General features: G+C 38.7%; 1 protein-coding gene across 23 annotated transcripts in view; it reads right to left on the bottom strand.

Moving 5' to 3' along the window:
* Positions 1-23,384, bottom strand: part of UBR2 (ubiquitin protein ligase E3 component n-recognin 2) — a 126,246-nt gene that overhangs the window by 77,216 nt on the left and 25,646 nt on the right. For 17 of the 23 annotated variants that reach the window (XR_011530095.1, XR_011530093.1, XR_011530094.1 and 14 more), the window contains exons 3-4: positions 14,373-14,451; positions 12,419-12,532 (exon numbers count right to left, since the gene is read on the bottom strand). The exons of the other annotated variants lie outside the window; for them this stretch is intronic. Coding sequence is in view for 10 of the 17 variants with exons in the window: in XM_070586068.1 (XP_070442169.1) it covers positions 12,419-12,532; positions 14,373-14,451 (193 nt within the window). In the remaining 7 variants the exon portion in view is untranslated. The remainder of the gene's footprint in view (positions 1-12,418; positions 12,533-14,372; positions 14,452-23,384) is intronic. 23 annotated transcript variants of the gene reach the window in all.

Raw genomic sequence — 23,384 nt, 5'->3', positions numbered from 1 at the left:
GGGGCTGGTTGCCAGGAGAACCAGCCATGTGATCAGAGGACCAGAACGTTTAGTCCAACACTGGTTTCCGGGGAGGAGGGGACTTGAGGTTGAATTAATTGCCAATGGCCAATGAGTTAATCATGACTACATAATGAAGTCTCCATACAAACCCAAAAGGACAGCTCGTTGGCCCCTTTTATGGGAGGGCTTCCAGGATACTTATGGTGGGCAACCAGAACGCTTCCATGTGCCACCATGCCAGGCCCCAAGCTCCATGAAGACAGAAGCTCCTTTGCTCAGGACCTCACCCTATGAATCTGGCTGTTGACTTGTATCCTTTAATACCCTTTGTAATAAATCAGTAATCCAGTGAATAAACCAGCTTTCTTGAGTTCTGTGAGCCTTTCTAGCAAATTAACGGAACTGGAGTTGCAGGGGGTGGTGGGAACCTCCAGGTATAGCTGGTCGGTCAGAAGCGCCTGAGCTTGAGACTGAAGTGGAGGGAGGTCTTGCGGGACTTTGCCCTTTACCTGTGGAATCTGATTCTGTCTCTGGGTAGGTAGTGTCAGAACTGAGCTGAGTTCTCAGACACACTGCTGGGGTCCAAGAACTGCCTGTTGGTGTGGGGAAGCTTCCACACACATTTTGGAACTGGGTCCAGGAACCCTTCTGTACTGCCCAACTAAAACTAGAAATAAACCAGAAACTGAACAGCCATCAAAACAACCACACTTATTTCATGAATTGACTTCTAACAAGTAAATAATATACATTTCAACTTATAAAAAAAAACTCATTAATAATACCACTTTTATCTATTTTATTATTGGGATTTTTTTTTTTTTTAAAGATTTTATTTTTTCCTTTTTCTCCCCAAAGCCCCCCGGTGCATAGTTGTATATTCTTCGTTGTGGGTTCTTCTAGTTGTGGCATGTGGGACGCTGCCTCAGCGTGGTTTGATGAGCAGTGCCATGTCGGCGCCCAGGATTCGAACCAACGAAACACTGGGCCGCCTGCAGCGGAGCGCATGAACTTAACCACTCGGCCACGGGGCCAGCCCCCTTATTATTGGGATTTTTAAATTAGAATTTTACTTAAAAACAATTCCACTGCTAAAAATGTTTTTAAAACCCAGTATAATGTACCGTCAAAGAGTTCCATCACCAGAGTCTACACTACTTAGGTTCAAAGCCCAGCTCCAGCACTTTCTGTGGGACATGTTGGGCAAGTGTTTTAATCTCTCTAAAACTCAAGCTTCTGCAGTTTCAAAATATTGGTAACAGTATTTATCTTATGGGGCTGTTCTGAGAATTAAATCAGACAAAACAAGTATAGTACTTAGCATAATATTTAGCTATTAATAATCACTGATGTGCATTCAAATGAGATGAGAACAGCATTAAGTGAAAATTTCAGATTAAAAAAAATCTTCACTGAGGTTGATCACTCAGTTAATATTTGTTATTGAACTAAATTTCATTCGAAAAACGATTTACAGCAACTTAAGAATACATCTCATGTCCTATTTTTCGTAAAACTTTTATATCCAGTGTAATAAAACAGTATTAAAAAATAGATGTATAAAGCAGGTAAAGTGAAAATAAAGGTAGGAAGATAAACTAAAGTCAAGATAACATCTGTTTATAAATGCAGATCAGGTAAATTTCCATACAGCTACTACAGACAGGCTGTTTCCTAGAAGCCTCAACAAAAGGAAACACAATCAGTTATCAGGCTCACAACAAGAGAAACAGTATTTCCTAATGCAGAGACCTAAGGGGAATTCCTGTTTCATATGAAGATCAACAAAGGAGACATTATATATAGTATATGGAGGTTCTCAACAAGGAGAGGTACCATCCCACCAGCATTCCTACTCACCCCCACACTCAACGGCCCATTTAGAAACCTATTTGGGCATTCACTGTTGTCACAGCAATGAGAGAGAGATGCTATTGCCATTTAGTGAGTGGGGATCAGGTATAATAAACACAATGCTTCCGACAGTGTATACTTGGGGTTAGCAAACTTTCTATAGAGTCAGATGGTAAGTATTCTAGTTTTTGCAGGCTGTAGGGTCTCTGTCATAGCTACTCAATTTTGCTGTTGTAGCAGAAAAGCAGCTATACGATACAGAAACAATTAAGCATGGCTGTGTTGCAATAAAATTTTATTATGGACACGAATTTGAATTTCATACAATTTTCACATGCCACAAAATACTTTTTTCAACTATTTAAAAATATAAAAACCACTCTCAGCTTATGGTGGCGCCAGGAAACAGGTTGCAGACAAGCTCTGGCCATCCTTTGGCCATCTCTGACCTACACAATGAAGAAACGCCCAACTCCAAATGCCAAGAGTTAAGAAGACCTGTAGAACTTCTAAATATTACCCCTACAGAAGTATATTATCAAGTTTTTCCCAACTTTTTCTAAGATGCAGGCTGAATGTATAATGAAAAAATTATGTTCAAAAATAAAACAATTCTACAACAGACTAAAAAAGTACATTCCAAATATATCTCTCTTCCATTTCAAGCATAAAATATAGAAAATCTAGATATATGTATGAATTTAGTGAGTGGAGACCAGGTATGCTTAACACAATGCTATCTTTTCATTATCTTACAGTCTTATCCTTGAAGACTTCACTTCTCTTAACCGAATTCCTAAGTAGGAATTAAATGGCAGTCTAGAGGTTTTATTCTGTCAAGTTGCTGGAGTATATATTCTCTAGGCAGGACTATATAATTTCAGCCAGGCAGGCCACCTTGCTGGCATCTTCTTAAAATTCAGGAAACTAACCAAAGTTGACACTATTTGATAGCCACCCCACTTGTGTGTGAGGATAAAGCCAAAAGAGTAACGGTAAGCTCATTCATAATTTTTCTTAGAAAACTACTTTAAATCTACTCTAAAACAAAGATAAAAAGGTAACAGAAATCCTAAAGTTTCTCTTTTTAAATAACTTATTGAGATGAAACTGACAGAACACAAAATTAACCATTTTAAAGTAAACAATTCGGTGGTGTTTCATACATTCATGTTGTGCCCCTGCCACCTCGATATAATTGCAAAAACATTTCTATCACTTCAAAGTAAACCCCTTACTCATTAAGCAGTTTTTCCCCATTCTCCACTTCCCCTGCCCATAGCAACCACTAATCTGTGTTCTGTCTCTACAGATTGATCTATGCTGGATACTTCATATAAAGGGAATCAAACAATATGTGACCTTTTGTGTCTGGCTTCTTTCACTCAGCATAACGTGATGGAGGTTCATCCACGTTGTAGCACACATCAGTACTTCATTCCGTTTTATGGCCGAGTAATATTATATTGTATGTATATACCACAATTTGTTTATCCATTCATCCACTGATGCACATTTTGGCCGTTTCTACTTTTCGGCTTTTGTGAACGACGCTGCTACGAACATGCGTGTGCGTGTACCTATCTGAATACAGTCATGTGCCGCATAACGACATTTCGCTTAACAACAGACTGTGTACACAGTGGTGGTCCCATGAGATTAGTACCACATCATATAGCCTAGCTATGTAGAAGGCTCTACCATCTAGGATTGTGTAAGTGCACTCTATGATGTTCACACAAAAATGAAATCACCTAACAACATATTTCTCAGAACATCATTAAGTAACACATGACTACTTATTTTCAGTTCTTTTGGACATATACCTATGAGTAGAGTTATAGGCTCATATGGCACCTCCATGTTTAACATTTTGAGGAACAGCCAGACTGTTTTCCACGGTGCTGGATCATTTTGCATTCCCACTAGCAATGTACAAATGTTCCAATTTCTCTAAATCCTCACCTATACTTAGTTTCCATTTTATTTATTTTTTTATTAAGATTATGATAGTTTACAACCTTGTGAAATTTCAGTTGTACGTTATTGTTAGTCATGTTGTAGGTACACCCCTTCACCCTTTGTGCCCTCCCCCATCCCCTTTTCCCCTGGTAACCACCGATCAGTTCTCCTTGTCTATATGTTAACTTCTACCTGTGAGTGGAGTCATACAGAGTTCGTCTTTCTCTGTCTGGCTTATTTCACTTAACATCATACCCTCAAGGTCCATCCATGTTGATGTGAATGTGACGATTTTGTCCTTTTTTATGGCTGAGTAGTATTCCATTGTATATATATACCATATCTTCTTTATACAATTGTCAGTTGCTGGGCACTTAGGTTGGTTCCACATCTTGGCTATTGCAAATAATGCTGGAATGAACACGGGGTGCCTGGGACTTTTGGAATTGCTGACTTCAAGTTCTTTGGATAGATACCCAGTAGTGGGATGGCTGGGTCATGAGGTATTTCTATTTTTAACTTTTTGAGAAATCTCCATACTGTTTTCCATAGTGGCTGCACCAGTTTGCATTCCCACCAACAGTTTATGAGGGTTCCTTTTTCTCCACAACCTCTCCAACATTTGTCACTCTTGGGTTTGGATATTTTTGTCATTCTAACAGGTGTAAGGTGGTATCTTAGTGTAGTTTTGATTTGCATTTCCTTGATGATTAGTGATGATGAGCATCTTCTCATGTGTCTATTGGCCATCCTTATATCTTCTTTGGAGAAATGTCTGTTCATGTCCCCTGCCCATTTTTTGATCGGGTTGTTTGATTTTTTGTTGTTAAGATGTGTGAGTTCTTTATATATTATGGAGATTAATCCTTTGTTGGATAAATAACTTGTAAATATTTTTTCCCAATTAGTGGGCTATTTTTTTGTTTCAGTCCTGTTTTCCCTTGCCTTGAAGAAGCTCTTTAGTCTGATGAAGTCCCATTTGTTTACTCTTTCTATTGTTTCCCTCGTCTGAGGAGTTATGGTGTCCAAAAAGATTCTTTTGAAACTGATGTCACAGAGCGTACTGCCTATATTCTCTTCTAGAAGACATTGTTTCAGGCCTAATCTTTACGTCTTTGATCCATTTTGAGTTTATTTTGGTGAATAGTGAAAAAGAATGGTCAATTTTCATTCTTTTACATGTGGCTGTCCAGTTTTCCCAGCACCATTTGTTGAAAAGACTTTCTTTTCTCCATTGTAGGCCCTCACCTCCTTTGTTGAAGATTAGCTGCCCAAAGATGTGTGGTTTTACTTCTGGGCTTTCAATTCTGTTCCATTGATCTGTGCACCTGTTTTTGTACCAGTACCATGCTGTTTTGATTACTGTAGCTTTGTAGTATGTTTTGAAGTCAGGGATTGTGATGCCTCCGGCTTTGTTCTTCTTACTCAGGATTGCTTTAGCAATTCGGGGTCTTTTGTTGCCCCATATGAATTTTAGGATTCTTTGTTCTATTTCTGTAAAGAATGTCATTGGGATTCTGATTGGGATAGTGTTGAATCTGTAGATTGTTTAGGTAGTATGGACATTTTAACTATGTTTATTCTTCCAATCCATGTGCATGGAATGTCTTTCCATCTCTTTATGTTGTCATCAATTTCTTTCAAGAAAGTCTTGCAGTTTTTGTTGTATAGATCTTTCACTTCCTTGGTTAAATTTATCCCAAGGTATTTTATTCTTTTTGTTGCGATTGTGAATGGGATTGAGTTCTTGAGTTCTTTTTCTGTTAGTTCATTGTTAGCGTATAGAAATGCTACTGATTTATGTATGTTAATTTTATACCCTGCAACTTTGCTGTAGCTGTTGATTGTTTCCAATAGTTTTCCCATGGATTCTTTGGGGTTTTCTATTTATAAGATCATGTCTTGTGCAAACAGCAAGAGTTTTACTTCTTCATTGCCTATTTGGATTCCTTTTATTTCTTTTTCCTGCCGAATTGCTCTGGCCAACACCTCCAGTACTATGTTGAATAGGAGTGGTGAAAGTGGGCACCCTTGTCTTGTTCCTGTTCTCAGAGGGATGGCTTTCAGTTTTTGTCTGCTGAGTATGATGTTGGCTGTGGGTTTGTCATATATGGCCTTTTTATGATGAGGTGTTTTCCTTCTATACCCATTTTATTGAGGGTTTTTATCATAAATGGATGTTGGATCTTGTCGAATGCTTTCTCTGCATCTATTGAGATGATCATGTGGTTTTTGTTTCTCATTTAGTTAACGTAGTGTATCACGCTGATTGACTTGTGGATGTTGAACCATTCCTGTGTCCCTGGTATAAATCCCACTTGATCATGGTGTATAATCTTTTTGATGTATTGCTGTATTCGGTTTGCCAGAATTTTGTTGAGGATTTTTGCAGCTATGTTCATCAGTGATATTGGCCTGTAGTTTTCCTTCTTTGTGTTGTCCTTGTCAGGTTTGGGGATCAGAGTGATGTTGGCTTCACAGAATGTGTTAGGTAGTGCTCCATCTTCCTCAATTTTCTGGAATAGTTTGAGAAGGATAGGTATTAAATCTTCTCTGAATGTTTGGTAGAATTCTCCGGAGAAGCCATCTGGTCCTGACTTTTATTTTTGGGGAGGTTTTGGATTACTGTTTCTATTTCTTTACTTGTGATTGGTCTATTCAGATTCTCTATTTCTTCCTGATTCAGTTTGGGGAGGTTGTAAAAGTCTAGGAATTTATCCATTTCTTCTAGATTGTTCAATTTGTTGGCATATAGTTTTTCATAGGATTCTCTTATGATCCTTGTATTTCTTTGGTATCCATTGTAATTTCTCCTCTCTCATTCCTAGTTTTATTTATTTGAGACTTCTCTTTTTTTTTCTTAGTGAGTCTGGCTAAGGGTTTGTTGATTTTGTTAATTTTTTCAAAGAACCAACTCTTTGTTTCATTGATCCTTTCTACTGTCTTTTCTGTTTAAATATCGTTTATTTCTGCTCTAGTTTTTATTATTTCCCTCCTTCTACTGACTTTGGGCTTTGTTTGTTCTTCTTTTTCTAATTCTGTTAGGTGTCATTTGAGGTTGCTTATGTGAGATTCTTCTTGTTTACTGAGGTGAGCCTGTATTGCAATGAATTTCCCTCTTAGGACTGCTTTTGCTGTGTCCCAAATGAGTTGGTATGGCGTGCTTTCATTTTCATTTGTCTCCAGATAACATTTGATTTCTTCTTTAATTTCTTCAATAATCCATTGTTTGTTCAGTAGCATGTTGCTTAGTCTCCACATTTTTGCCCCTGTCCCAGCTTTATTCCTGCAGTTGATTTCTAGTTTCATAGCATTATCATCAGAAAAGATGCTTGATATTATTTCAACCCTCTTGAATTTATTGATGCTTGCTTTGTTTCCGAAGACATGGTCTATCCTTGAGAATTTTCCATGTGCACTTGAGAAGAATGTGTAACCTGTTGTTTTTGGATGAAGTGTTCTATATATATCTATTAAGTCCATCTGGTCTAATTTTTCATTTAATTCCATAATTTCCTTGTTGCTTTTCTGTCTGGATGATCTATCCATTGGTGTTAATGGGGTATTGAGGTCCCCTACTATTATTGTATTGTTGTTGATGTCTCTTTTTAGTTCCGTTAAGAGTTGCTTTACAAATTTTGGTGCTCCTGTGTTGGGTGCGTATATATTTATAAGTGTTATGTCATCTTGGTGGAGTGTCCCTTTTATTATTCATTATATACTGCCCCTCTTTGTCTTTCTTTATCTGTTTTGCTTTGAAGTCTACTTTGTTTGATATTAGTATAGCGACACCTGCTTTCTTTTGTTCATTATAAGCTTGGAGTATTGTCTTCCATCCCTTCACTCTGATTCTGTGTTTGTCTTTGGGGCTGAGGTGTGTTTCCTGGAGGCAGCATATTGTTGGGTCTTGTTCTTTGATCCATCCTGCCACTCTGTGTCTTTTGACTGGAGAGTTCAATCCATTTACATTTAGAGTGATTACTGAAATGTAGGGGCCTACCGCTGCCATTTTATGTCTTGTTTTCTGGTTCTCTTGCATTTCCTTTGTTTCTCGTCCCATGATTTTTGGATTACTAATTCAGGTATGTAAATTTCCATATTGGCTTTCTTCTTATTTGTAATTTGTGTCTTTATTCTTGTTATTTGTTTGGTGGTTACCAGGTGGTTTGTATAAAACATCTCATGGATGAGACAGTCCATTTCCTGACAGCCTCTTATTTCCTTGAATTAAAACGTTCCATCCCTTTTCTCTTCCCCTTCTGGGTTGTCATTGTCAGATTTTTTTTTCTCTTCTTTCTTGCGTTGTGAGTTTGTGGTTAAAACGACAGGGTTATATTTATTCTTGGTGTTTCCCTTCCTTTTATCTTTAATGTTTTATTTAACTTTTGCTAACCTGTTCTGATGGAGAGCTGCTACTTTCTGTTATTGTCCTGCTTATCTCCTTTGCTCTTGGTTTTGTAACCCCTTTCCTTTTTTTGATTTTTCAGGTATGAGGGTTTTCCTGAGCATTTCTTGAAGAGGAGGTTTTGTGGCAATGAACTCCCTTAACTTTTGTTTATCTGGGAAAGTTTTTATTTCTCCATCGTATTTGAAGGACATTTTCGCTGGGTGGAGTATTCTTTGCTGCAGGTTTTTGTCCTTCAGAGTTTTGAATAGATCATTCCACTCTCTTCTAGCCTGTAAGGTTTCTGCAGAGAAACCTGCTGATAGCCTTACGGGGGTTCCTTTGTAGGTTATTTCCTTCTGCCTGGCTGCCCTTAGTATTTTCTCTTTGTCGTTGACTTTTGCTAGCTTCACTACTAAATGCCTTGGGGTTGGTCTTCTTACATTGATAAAGTTTGGAGATCTTCTGGCTTCTGTCACATGAAGTTCCATCTCTCTCCCCAGGTTTGGGAAGTTCTCAGCCATTATTTCTTTGAATAGGCTTTCTGCCCTCTTCTCCTTCTCTTCTCCCTCTGGTATACCTATAATCCTTATGTTGCATCTCCTAATTGAGTCAGATAATTCTCGGAGAGTTTCTTCATTTCTTTTTAGTCTTAGTTCTCTCTCCTCCTCTGCCTGCAGCATTTCTATATTCCTATCCTCCAAATTGCTAATTCTGTCCTCCATATTATCGGCCCTACTGTTCAGAGTCCAGATTTTTCTTAATCTCCTCCATTGTATTCTTCATGTCCAGTATTTCTGTCTGGTTCTTCTTTATAGCATCAAGCTCTTTTGTGACATAGCTCCTGAACTCGTTGAGTTGTCTATCTACATTATCTTTTAACTCATTGAGTTCTTTAATAATGGCTGTTTTGAAGTCATCGTCATTTAGGTTATAGATTTCATTGTCTTTGGGATTGTCTTCTGTGTATTTGTCATTTCCTTCTGTTCTGGAGATTCAATATATTTTTTCATACTGCTTGATGGTATAGATTTGTGCCTCCGCATAGAGACAGAGTTTAGTTACTGCTTCCACTTGTTTCTACTGGTGTGTGGGGGGGAGCAGCTGTTTAGATGGCACTGACCAGGAACCCTGTCAGCTGTTGCTAACTGGACCCAGGCCCCTCCTCATAGTCACAGTGGTCCTGTGGGGTCCCTCATCAGCTGTGGGGGCAGTTGCAAGGGAGCTTCAGGCTGCTGGTGCCTACTGTTGCAGACCACCTAGACGTGCTCCCTGCTTAGGGTCTGCAGCGGTGTTATGGGCTTTCCCAGCAGCTGGGAGCAGCATCACCTATATTTGCAGCTCTGTCACTGTCAGAGCCCACAAAATCTCACTTGTCCACTATAGGTCACAGCAGAGCTATGGGTATCTTCTGCAGTCTGTGGTTAGCTCACCTAGCTATGCTACTTTTGCCCCAGGGCCTTCCAGCCTTGTGATTGCTAGGTGGGGGCCTCTCTACTAGTGCTGTGCAGAGGCTATTGCTGAGGCTGCTGTGAGACTGTAGAGTTTCCCCCTGGGCTGTGGAGCCGGGCCACTGGAACTCCACCCAGCCCCAGACCACTCCCATGGATCTCCGGGAGTCCCTTGCCCCATCTGGGGGACAGCCAGAGTCCATGAGTCTGGCAACAGCTGTGGGCTGCTGCCCTGCCTGGGGTCCTCCTCTTCGGGACCCTCCCGGCATTCTGAATGCTGGGTGGTGCCTCTCCGCTAATGGCGAGTAGAGGCTTTCCCTGCTGCTGGTACAGAACCCTGGAGTTTCCCCCGGGCCATGGAACCGGGATGCTGGAACTCCACCCAGCCCCAGCCCTCCCCCCCAGGATCTCCGGGAGCCCCTTGTCCCGTCTGGGAGACAGCCAGAGTCCATGAGTCCGGTGGCGGCTGGCTGGCTCCTGCCCTGCCCGGGATTCTCCTCTTCGAGACCCTCCTGGCATTCTGAATGCTGGGTGGGACCTCTCCGCTAATGGTGAGTAGAGGCTTTCCCTGCCACCAGTGCAGGACCCTGGAGTTTCCCCCTGGGCCGTGGAGCCGGGCCGCTGGAAGTCCACGCAGCCCCAGTCCTCTCCCCTGGGATCTCTGGGAGCCCCTTGTCCTGTCTGGGAGACAGCCGGAGTCCGTGAGTCCGGTGGCAGCTGGCTGGCTGCTGCCCTGCTCAGGATTCTCCTCTTCGGGACCCTCCCGGCATTCTGAATGCTGGGCGGGGCCTCTCCGCTAATGGCCAGTAGAGGCTTTCCCTGCCACTGGTGTGGGACCCTGCAGTTTCCCCCTGGGCTTAGGTGTAATTGCGGGGGGGGCTTAGGTAGGGCTGTAGTCACCTGTTTCCACTGTTGCTCCTCTGGTGTGCGCACACTCCTGGCCTTGGTGCGTGGCGATGCTATGGGGGAGTCCGCTGGAAGAAAGCCACTTGCAGGTACTAGGCTGCTCGGGGGTCAGGGGTCGGAGAGTTTTCACCTATCTCCACCTCCTCCCGGGGGGAAGTCGTTCACCTTCCAATGTATAGCAGCACGGGTCTCTCAGGCATCCTGAGATGCTATACAGATATCCTTGGTTAAGCGATGAAGGTCCAATTAGTTGTAGATTCGAAGGGGGAGAGGCAAAGAAGACTACTCACTCCGCCATCTGGGTGACATCACCTCTAGTTTCCATTTTTTTGATTACAGCCATCATACTGGGTATGAAGTGGTATCTCATTGTGATTGTTTTTCATTTGTATTATCTTTTTTGGAGAAACGTCTATTCATGTCCTTTGCTCATTTTTAATTGTGTTGTCTTTTTGTTGAATTATAAGATGTATATTCTGGATACTAGATCCTTATCAGATACATGATTTGCAAATAATTTCTACCATAGTCCTAAAGTTTTATACTAAGTTTTCAATTTTTTTTAAAGCACAACTCTTTTTTTCAACTATATCTTTGTTTTGTATTTTTATGTATGGAACTCCAATCTAATATTTAAAAGAAATAAAAATGGAGCTATTCCCAAAGAAGTGGAGAAAGCTGAAACCCAGATCACTTGGCGTCTCTCTGTAGCAAATCCCAGACCACTTGCACAAAGCAAATGCAACACAAACAAAATATGTGTTTTCCATTGCACTGAATCATTCTGCACAAATTTTGATCTGTCCACAACACAGAATACAATCTAAAAGACAATGTCCTACACCATAAAGTCTTGGTCATTCTGTTAAAATATTTGAGAACTGTAAGGTATGTGTACCAGGAAGGACTACTAATGTCCACTTGCCTCAAATCGCTATCAGACCTACCAACAGTACAGAAGTACTTTGAATATACCCACCTCTTTGCCATTTAAAAATAAAATCCGAAATAAAGATCTTGAAGCAAACATCAAATTGTCACAAACAGCAGCAGAGATCCAAGTATTTAGTGAGAGTCCACTATATAATTCTAAATATCATTTAGAGAAAAATAATGCAGGATAAACAACAACTTTAAAAAGCACACGTTTACAGGTAGAGTGAGTATAACTTGTACTGAGCTATACCACACATCCAATGACAGTGATTTACCAGGAGATGATGTTTAGGATTGGTTGCCACATATGGCTTCAGAAAACAAAGGTTATCTGGCCTACAAAACTTTAGTCACTACACAAATATACAGAAATCAACTAAATTAACTGTTCCACACATATAGGAAAAATAATCCCTTCAATAATAAATGAGGACTTAAAAAAACCTCATATGGGGCTGGTCCCATGGCACAGTGGTTAGCTTGGTATGCTCTGTTTTGGTGCCCCAGGTTCAGACCCCAGGTGCAGACCTACACCACTGTCAGCCATGCTGTGGCGCCGTCCCACATATAAAGTGGAGGAAAAGTGGCACAGATGTTAGCTCAGGGCTTATCTTCTTCAGAAAAAAAACAAAGAAACAAAAAAACACCCTCATATATACTTAAAATAAAACAAAAGCTCAAACAAATAAAAAGCCCAAACTAAACTAAATTTCCAGAACTTTAAGTGTGTACTGCTAGCAATGGTATGGCATCCACAAGATCCAAGAGACTTTCAAAGTAAACTTGGTCACTGTTAATAGTGACAGAACTATTTTGCTTATCCATTTCTCATACTATAATCTAATTTCTATGTCTGAAAATACTTTAAACTCATGGCTAAAACAGTATTTCCTTAAAAACAACTTTGTGGAAATGTTTTTACCTCTTCTTCCTCAATTTCAGGGGTGTTAAGCTCATGTTTTTGACAGTAAGGACCCTCCTTCCAAGCTTCAGTGTCACCACAGTCACAGAAACCTCCACCTCCTGATGTTGTCATCTTGAAAAAAAATTGTAAAGTATCTTGTCAATAAGTATTTACTGAGGGCTATCAGATTATACATAAGAATATCAAGTGCTAAGGGAATAACATTGCTAAGGCGTTTAATTCCTTTGGAGGGATAAAATTAAATAAAATGTCAAACCTCTCAATGTTTTAAAGCTTTTTTGTAAATAAGCCTATAGGCTAATTTAAGTGATTTCAAAATAAAATACGCTGCTTTGTAGTGTCTAGTAAACTACAGATATTTTAAAGAGGTAAAATCTGTCTACCTACACGGCTTCCTTAATTAGGAAAATCACAAGGGTTTTCCTGCTGGGTTTTGGCTAAATCGGTGTAATGTTGGTATCTATGCTACAGGTCTCGTGCTGATCTAACAGGTTCAGCAGTTATAAATATCCTACAGCTGCTGTGCCCTGAAGAGCCTCCTAAGAGTGCTGCATCTGCATGAGAGAAAGGGCCAGGAAAACGACAGGAACAGTCTATGTTTCTTTTCTAACACTCCCTAAACAGCATTCTCTGAAGAGGAAGGAAGCTCAGGAAATACAAAAGTGGAATGTACGGTCATAACAACTTTTCACCACCTGCAGGGTTCAAGAATTACTCAGACTTCCTTAAGATATGGCAATGATTCAAGGAATCTAGCAAGACAGAACCTATCATTTAATAATTGGTAGGCTGAAAATTCTGCTTTTTAAAAATACTCGTGTGATAGAGTTTAGCAATGGGTATTAGAGGCAAATTTTAGAATGAGCCCTACTATATTTTGCCCAAAGAAAAGTATTTGTGTGTTACATATGACAATATCATTAATGTAAACCCACAAATGACTGTCTTTACCAGGGGCTGCAAAGATATTTGCCAAGAAACACGGGCAGGCAGCCTACAGCTTTTATGCTTGTTCTGGTTGCAAAAGATAGGTAGATCAGCTCAAAGGAAACTGGGACTTTCTTATTGATTTATGAAAATAAAGAGAACATATAAAAACACCCGGAGTCCAATTTTGTAGCTGTTTTAGTTCATTATTATCAATACTTGGGGAGAGTGAATAAAAACAGGTGGAACTTCCTGAACCAAGAGGGCTCCTGAATTAATAACGAGAATTAATAACAAGAAGGAATAACAATATTCCTTCTCCACCATTTTATTGGAAATAGGGCAAAAAGTTCTAGCTAGTAACAGTTCCCGAATTTCTGAATGTTCAATTTCCAGTGGAGGAACCAGGACAGGCTAAGCAATAATCTGCCTTTGCCTGTATCCCTGACTTCAGAGCAAACACACCTGATTTTTGGAAAGTGCGGACTGCATTAAAGCAGGAAAAACAATAAAATTGGTAGGTCTCAGGTTCTGCACCAGGCCCTCTTCTACACTGCAGTAAATGTGTCTTAAATATCAAGAAATGACAAATCTTCCGTAGAAGGTGAGCAAGTGACAGAACATTTCTTAACTGTATAATCCTGTCACTTTCCTCACTCATTTTCTCACATACCCTCCCTCACACTTTTAACTCTCACCTTTATCTTCTAATTTTTTATAACCCTCTTCATAAGCCTAGAATTATGAAGATAATAAACATGAAAAAAATGGCAAAACTAACTAGTTGAAAACCAATATAGAAGAGCTGATATCTGTGTTGCCTTTCTTAAACCACATGTTCCAAGAAGTTTGGATTCATAATTCATTTCTATACTGCCATCATAGGTTTAATGGTGTTTAAGTAACATATTTCTTAAACCACTCCCCCCCGTACTAGTGCTAAATCTTGGAATTTTAAAAAGGCAGAAAAGTATCTAGTATAAAATTCAATATTTGGTATAGTTATCATCGGGACATTACTAACCCTATATCGATGGTCTCTGTGAATACTTCCCAAAAAGCAATCCATGCATAAAACACAAGTTGGATCAACTGCACAGTCTCTGTAAAGTTAAAGAAAAAAAAAATCAGAGTGTCATAAAATAACTATATATTTCACAACATAATATTTCAAATTGGAATCCATCCTAGAAGAGCTAGAATAGTGCAGTGCCTTGGTGTTAGAAAGAAGGAACTATTATTCCCAAAGCTCTGTGGAGTCTTTGATCAATGAAGTCAGCTTAGGAAGCTGTTTCTCATACTGGATGTGTGCTTGGCTGTCTCTGAAGGAATATTATTACTAGAATGGTAATACTCCCCAAAGGTTTGGGGATTTGATATTTTAGCAATATTTATATTTTATAAAAATATTTAATATAGATTTCATATTAAAACACACAGATATATATGGAATAGATTTAAAATTTTATGAGGGGCCAGCCTGGTGGTGTAGTGGTTAAGCGCGCATGCTCTGCGATTCTGCAACCCACAAACAAAACAGAGGAAGACGAAACAGATGTTAGCTCAGGCCCAATCTTTCTCACCAAAAACAAGAAAAAGAAAGAATTCTTAAGATATATCTGAGATTTCAAATAACTTCCTCCAAACAGGTGTTTCAGACCAAGGGTCTTCAAAGTGGTATGTACGTATGCACCCCCCAGAAAGGCAAGACATCTAACTAGGACACAAACAGACATTAGAACTTACATTTCTATTTGAATTTTAACTAATTTAAAAGGGAAATTAAACATTCTAAGTGTTCACTATATAGATCAACATGGGTCTCCTCACTTGGTCTGTATGCCCGATGGTCATACAACACATATGGTTCATAAGATATTCTGATGGGAGGGTAAGAGTTCCACTAGGTGGATGGGTTGACTGTGCTGCCCTCAGTTGTTTCATCTGCATTCATCAAATTGCCAATTAGATACATTTATAGATATATCTTAAATAAAAGAATCTTTACAATTCCATGAAACGAGACAGAGAGTCATGAAAATGTTTAAATTTCCCCTTATCCTCATTCCTGTTTCCTCAGAGGCAACCACTCTGTGGTGCTTACTGTGTGCCCTTTTATTTTATATATTCTTGCAAAATGTTTTTGAGTGCCTGTATTTTTAACGTATGCAAGTTTTACTGTTATATAACTTATCCTGTTCTTTACGTTTTCAATTTGGTAACATGATCCATTCATTTTGTATGGGTACATCTGATTTGTTGCTTCTAATTGCTACATAACATGCCACGATGTGTATTCAAAACATTTTCTCTCTCTACTATCCCTCTGCTAGACACATGGATTACCTCCAAGACCATTCTACCACAAATAATGCTGCAATGAACATCCCTGCAAATGTCTGCTTATGGATCTATCTGAGACTTTCTCTGGCAATATAAACGCAAGAGCAGAACCGTTGAGTCATGTATACGTAAAGTTCTTATTCTACTGTCCAGAGTGGCTACATAGTGCCCACCAGTGTGTAAGGGTTTTTATAGTCCTGCATCTTCATCAGCAATTGGTTTTATCTAGTTTTCCAATATGTGCCAGCTTAACATATATGAAACAATATCTTGTTGTTTTAATTTGCATTTCCCTGATAGCTAATATGTTTGAGCAACTCTTCATATGCTTATTGCTTTTGGGGTTTCCTTTTCTATAAATTTCCTGTTTATACCTTTGCCCATTTTTCTGCTGGCATTGCTTTCTTTATCTTGTTCATTTGCAGGAGTTCCCTGTATAACCTAGTCTAGATGTTATTAATCACCTGGAAATATTAAACATTGCAAACATTGTCTCCCATTTGTCATTTGTGTATTAATTTTGCCCATGGGGTCCTTCGTTGAATAAAACTCTCTATTTTGATGCAATTAAGTTTATATGCACACACACACACACACACACACACACACACACATAAATGGTTTGTGCTTTCAGGTTTCAAGAACTTCTTTCCCCAATCCCACAAAAATATTTTTCATTTTCTTCTATTAAACTTTTGGTTTTATCTTCCTCATTTAGGTGTTTAATTCATCTGGTGTCTACCTTTGTTTATGATGTACAAGAGATACAGTTTTTTTTCTCCATTTATAACAAGCTACTTTCTTTTCCCAACATCTACTAAACAATCTAACTTTTACCTATCACTGTGGTGTCTCTTTTCTAATATATTAGTCCCCACATATCGTTGGGTCTCTATCCCAGCTCTCCAATGCGTGTGAGTGATCTGTTCATTCTTATACCATAGCACACTTTATTAGGATGGCTTTGTGGTATGTTTTAATATCTGGTAGGCTAAGTGCCCCTTTATTCTCCTTTTTAAGGTTGACTTAGCTATTCACGAACTCTTATACTTCCACACATCATTTAGGATGAGTTTAAAGAGTTCCTCAAAAATAGCCAGCTAGGGGACAGCCTGGTGGCATAGTGGTTAAGTTCCCACGTACTGCTTTGGTAGCCTGGGGTTTGCTGATTCAGACCCTGGGCATGGACCTGGCACTGCTCATCAAGCCATGCTGTGACAGCATCCCACATAGAAGAACTAGAATGACTTGCGACTAGGATATACAACCATGTACTGGGGCTTTGGGGAGGGGAAAAAAAAGAGGGAGATTGCTAACAGATGTTAGCGCAGGGCCAAGCTTCCTCACCAGAAAAAAAAGAAAAAAAAAAAAGTAGACCTTTAAAAAAATCCAGCTAAAAATTTAACAGAGATTACTTGGAATTTATTGATAAACTTCAGGAGTAATAACATCCTTATAAGAGTAAATTATCATGTCCATGATTATTTCCTATGTCTTTTATGGAAGTTTTAAAGTTTTCTTCCTAAGTCTTTTGTATTCTTGATTAGATTAATATCTAGGTACCTTCCAGGTGTTTTTTTTTTTTTGAGGAAGATTAGCCCTGAGCTAACTACTGCCAGTCCTCCTCTCTTTGCTGAGGAAGCCTGGCCCTGAGCTAACATCCGTGCCCATCTTCCTCTACTTTATATGTGGGATGCCCACCACAGCATGGCTTTTGCTAAGCGGTGCCATGTTCGCACCCGGGATCTGAACCGGTGAACCCCGGGCCGCCGAGAAGTGGAACGTGTGAACTTAACCGCTGTACCACCGGGCCAGCCCCTCTAGGTTTTGTTTTAATGACACTTTTTTTTTTTTAAACTTCATTTTCTAATTGGTTAAGGATGATGAAAAGAAACTATTGATTTTTAGTACTCTTGATGAACTCAAGGTCATTCTAACAGTTGATTCTGTTGTGCTTTTTTCCCAAGGTAAATGAGTACACAGTCTGTACATAATAACAATTTTATCTTTTTCCTTACAATATTTACACATTTACTTATTGTTCTTCCTTTATACTGTTGACAAGGACCTTCAGTAATATGTTAAATAGTAGCAGTCACAGTAGGCATCTTTGTCTTGCTTTAGATATTAAAGTAAACATACCTAGAGGTTCTCCATTAAATATTATGTTCACTGTAGGTTTACTAGGAAAGTGCCTTTCTAGAAAGAACCAAGCATTTATCTTGCCTTTCCTATACAAATTACACCTCAGAGTAATCAAAGGATTGATGAGAAACTGTGTTTCTTTTATAAAAGAAGACTAGCTAATAAACAAAGAAGAGATGATAGGTTAGAATATCATCGTTTCGCTACCCCCAATGAAATAATGATGTAGGCAACAAGCATCAGTGACCACTAAAACATTAGGTAAAAAGGCTAATGGAGACCTTTGTAATGGTTGCATCTGCCAGGTACCTAAACCCACTGATCAACCTTAACAAAACAAAAGCACCCAAGCATCATGTGCCTCTTGATACAAAGAACTAAGAAGCTACACATCAGTAATTATGAAGTTATGACTCTCCTCCCCCCACATCACATAACAGAATTGAGTCAAGCCTAACTACCTGTTTAGAGGAAACACACGGAATAAAGAAACATGTGAAGCCACACCATGAAGACACAATCAGCCAAATCTAGAATGTGGGAAATTCCATAGGACAAATGACATGGTTTCTTAGTAACATAAGTGGACAAAAGAAGAAAAGAAAGAGGGAGAGGAGCTATGACAGATCAAAAGAAAAAATGAGGAATAATAGCCAAATGCAATCTGTAAACTTTGAATCCACACTGATGAGTCAATCTGGACAATTTCAACTCTGGCTAGATATTAGATATTAAGGAATTAGTGTTAATTTTTTAGGATGTTACTGGTTGTAGAGGAAAAAGCTAAATACCAACTATTGATAAATGGCATACTGTCTGAAATTTGCTCCAAAATAATCTGGCAGGGCAGGAAAAAAGTGTGTTTATGTGTGTGTGTGCACATGCGTGCAGAGATTTAAAAGAGTTGACACATACTGGTAACTGCCGAAGCTGAGCAATGAGTACATGTCAGGTCTATTATACCACTCACCCTACTTTGACGATGTTTGAAAATGTCCCTAAAAAAAAGTTTCTAAAACTCCAATAGATACTCAATAAAATTTGTCTGCTAATTTATATCATAAACTACGGAAATTTATAAAATGCTTTTCTGAATCAAATGAGAAAACCATATTTTTCTTCTGTCAACTATTAAAATAGTGAATTATATTATTAATTGTTTTAAAGATGAACTATCCTTGGATTCCTGAACTAAACTCCATTTGATCACGATGCATCACTTTTTTAGTATATTCTTAACTCAGATAGCTAATATTTTATTTAGGATCCTTTCATCTACATTAATAAGGGGAAATGGCTTTATAATGTCTCCTCTTGAAATTCATCAGGGTTTGAAATCAAGATTATACCAGCCTCATAAAAAGCTAGGAAGTTTTCACTCTTTTCCCCTTTTCTGTAGTGACTGCTGTAAGAAAGGAATTAATTCCTTTAAAATTCCGTAGAACTCACCTCTCCAGTCATTCAGGTATGGGAGGTTTTTGGGAGGGAAGTTCTCTCATTACCACTCCAAGATTTTTCATACTGTATTCAAGTTGCTTATCATTTTTCTACAAATTTACCCATTTCATGTAAGTTTTCACATTTTTTAGGATTTATTTGTTCATAATTGTCTTATCTCAGAGGTTGACAAACTTTCTTGGTTCATGGCATCTCCAGAGTCTCAACAGTTTTTTCAGGGCACTCCTAGACCAAAAGAAACTCTTAACTGTTCTGTTTATTAACTAGTCAGGCTCAAACAACTTAGCAGCTGTGGGGCCTGCACAATCTCTCAAATCTTAGATCAGACTGGACACCGCCACCCTCGTTTCCAATTCCACAAGGCATTTGCTTTTCAATCACAGTAACACAGCGGATTCACCTTCGCAAGGTATCATCAAAAGGAACGCAGTGAGCATACTTCTCAATTTTTATTTTGAATTCTGTGTATTTGCATCTTCTCTTTTTCTTATTCAGTCTTGCCAGAAAATTGGCTTAGTAATTCCAAAGAGTCAATATCTCAACTTTTTACTTTTGTTTCATTTTCTGACCTTTTCACTTCCTTCTTCTTTTTCCTTGGAGGGTTCCCATTGTTCTTTTTCTAACTCCTTGAACTGAATGTTTACTTAGTTTATTTTTGTATTTACTTTTTATCTTTCAAATAATTTTACTTATAGAAAAGTTGCAAAAACAGCAGAGTTCCTTTATATCCTTACCAAGCTTTCCCTAATGTTAACCATAGTTCAAGGAAGTTAACAATGGCACAAAATAAACTAGAGCCCTTATTCAAATACCATCAATTTCCCCATTAAGGTCCTTTTATCTCTTCCAGGATCCAATATAGGATCCCACATTTCGTTAGATGTCACGTCTCCTTAGTCTACTCCAATTTGTGACAGTTCCTCGGGCTTTTCCTGACTTTCATCACTATAACCCTTTTGAAGATACTGGTCAGGCATTTTGTAGATGTCCCACAATTAGGGTTTGTTTGATGTTTTCATGATTAGGAAGAGGTATGCATTTTTTTTGCAAGAATACCAGAAAAGTGATGCTGTGTCCTTCTCAAGTGCATCATAACAGAGGGCACAAGACGTTAATTTGACATGTCTTATTACTGGTGACGTTAACTGTGCTCACTTCATTAAGATTGTGTCTGCCAGATTTCTCTGCTGTAAAGTTGCTACTGTTTCCTTCTGTAATTAAATATATTTGAGAAGACACTCTGTGACTATGCAAATATCCTATTTCTCCTCAAACTTTCACCCACTAGTTTTAGCATCCACCAAGGGACCTTGTCTACAATTATTACTGTGTTAGGTGCCTAATAGTGATTCTCTATTTCCCTCATTCCTGTTTTATTTATTAATTGGAACTCTTCAGCATGAGAAAGCTACTGAAAACATCCCCTCTACCCCGTTTATCTGTTCAAATATTTGGTTTTATCAGTATGGACTCATGGATATTTACTTTATTCTACGGGTTATAATTTAATACTATCATTATTTATTTTATTGATTGTTTCAGCTGTGGCCACTGGGAGCTCTTTCAGGTTGGCTCCTGTGCCTTTTCAAAACGCTCCCTCCTTTCTGAGTACTTTCTTACCTTCTGGTAACACAAGATGTTCCAGGCTTATTTTATATTTTCCCTGTCCCAACCCTGGAATCAATCATTTCTCTCTGGAGCTCTGATTCCTTTTATTAGACAGCAGTATTTAGAAACCAATTTTTAAACTTGCTTTTTTCTTGGCAAATACAGTAGTCCCCCCTTATCTGCAGATGGTATCAATTTCTATACCGAACCCAACACTGCAACAGTCAACCTGAAAACTGAGCAGGCTACTAAGTGACTACTGGGCACAGCGCATACAGCATGGACACACGGACAAAGGGGTAATTCACGCTCTAAGTGGGACAGTGTGAGATTTCACCATGCTACTCAGAACAGAGTGCAATTTAAAACTCATGAACTGATTGTTTCTGGAATTTTCCAATTAATATTTTTGGACCATGGCTGACCGCAGGGAACTGAAACCGTGGGTGGGGGAGGACTACTGTGTTTTAAAGGTATGCATTTCTCTCTAAATGTCCCTTTAGCTGTGTCCCCAATTTCAACAGGTACTGCTTTTGTTACTCAGTTCTCTTTCTAAATTTCCTCAGGGATTTTCCTGAACTTAATTTAGCAATGCTAGTTTCTAAACATAAAATTTATTTAACCTACCCTTTTGCTGTTTCTAATTTTTATTGCCTTAAAGATATTGGGAGAACAATCTGTAAGGCTCTAAGCCTTGAGAATTAACTGAGGTTTCCTTTAATGTCAAATATACAGATCCTTTTTAGAAAATTGAGATATAATTCACATATTATAAAATTCACCTTTTCAAAGTGTACAACTCGGTGGTTCTTAGTGTATCTACAAGGTTGCACAACCAACCAGAACATCTGGAGAAAGGTCTATTGAAATCCTTGGCCCATTTTCTAACTGGGTTGTCTTTTGTGTCCTTTGTTTCCTACCACAAATTCTGTTTGTCAGAGATGAAGTCTGCTACTCTAGCCTCTGTTTGTATCACACTTTTTGCCTGATGCGTTTTTCTCCATTATTCCTGTTTTTAGTGATTTTCTGTTTTACTTCACCTCTCATAGACAACCGTTTTGGATTTTTAAAAATCAACCTGACAGCCATTGTCTTTGTATTTTTATATAATTACAAAGAAGAGCAAAGCCAGAGCCTTGTCTTCTAGGAGCCCATCATTTAACCAAAAAGACAGCTGTGTACAGTTACCATAGCAGCTCTTAACTGCCATATTAAAGGTACACGGGGCTGGCAAAAGCACCCAAGAATCCCTGAGATCTAGGGTTTTGTGAAAAGCAGTCACCTCCAAACTCTCTTGATCAGGCAACACTTCTATTAAAATTTTTAGAGTATGCACTATTTATTTATATGTAAATATATTTAAATTACATATATATTTAGTAAGTTATATATATATATATATATATATATATATATATATATGCACTGCTGTACTAATTAAAGTCTCTCAATTATACTACTGTGTAATTGGAGTCCAAGAAGTAGAAAAACCAAGGCAAAAAAGGTATTTAAAGAAATAACCTAAACTTCCCTAATTTGGTTAAAGACATCAACTTGCAGATCCAAGAAACCCCAAGAGGATAAAATAAAGAACATACAGCTAGGCATATCACAGTCAAACTGCTAAAATCCAAAAAATAAAGTGAAAATTTTAGTGAAATTTTGAAAGTGAAAATCTTAAAGGTAGTTAAGGAAAACCAACACATTTCATAGAAGGGAATATAGATATGCCAATTAAAGCTGGCATCATCAGAAACAACAGAGGTCAGAAGACAATGGAACAAGATCTTTAAAATGTTGAAAAGTAAAAAAAAAAAGTCAACCTCAGAATTTTACATTCAAGAGTACATCCTTAAAAAAATGAACGCAGACTTCTAGTTTCCAGTCCAGCACGTAAGAAGTTCAGAGGTTGCCACTCCATCCTGACAACCAGTAAAAGGCCGAACAAACTGAAAAATCAACAATTCCTCTTAGATCAACAAGCGAAGTAAGGTCACAGGGCAAACTGCTACCCCCAAAATTGGAGAGACCAACAGGTGAATACAGAAAATCACAACTTATGAGAACAGAAACGCAAGAGCAAAAACCTCCACAGGAGCCAGGGCTGATGGAGGGAAATCTGAACTGTAAGTGACAAATTGCTGGAGGCTCAGCGTGGACACGTTTGAGAGATTAACAACTTCAGGGGAGCCAGTCATTGGGGTCTCCAAACTTTAGTGAGTTTTATTTCCTGAAGTTCTACCAGGTTCTCACAGTGATTATCAGAGAAACATTCTCTCAGCCTTCCAGCAGGGGAAGAGGAAAGGAACCATTTTGAAATACGCCAGTGCATTCTGTTTTTCTTAACAAAGTCTGCCCTCAGAAGAAACTATTTAATCAGAGACTAACCTGCTGGGGTTTTATCAGGGTCTAACTGACCTGTAAAAGGGACATACCCAATGCCTCTAGCCATCCTGACCACCTAAAGGGGGTTGGGGAGCAT

This window comes from Equus przewalskii, chromosome 19 (assembly GCF_037783145.1).
Source record: "Equus przewalskii isolate Varuska chromosome 19, EquPr2, whole genome shotgun sequence".
NCBI classification, from domain to species: Eukaryota; Metazoa; Chordata; class Mammalia; order Perissodactyla; family Equidae; genus Equus; species Equus przewalskii.
The sequence above is the reverse complement of the archived record's forward strand: the minus strand, read 5'-3'. Positions and strand labels throughout refer to the sequence as shown.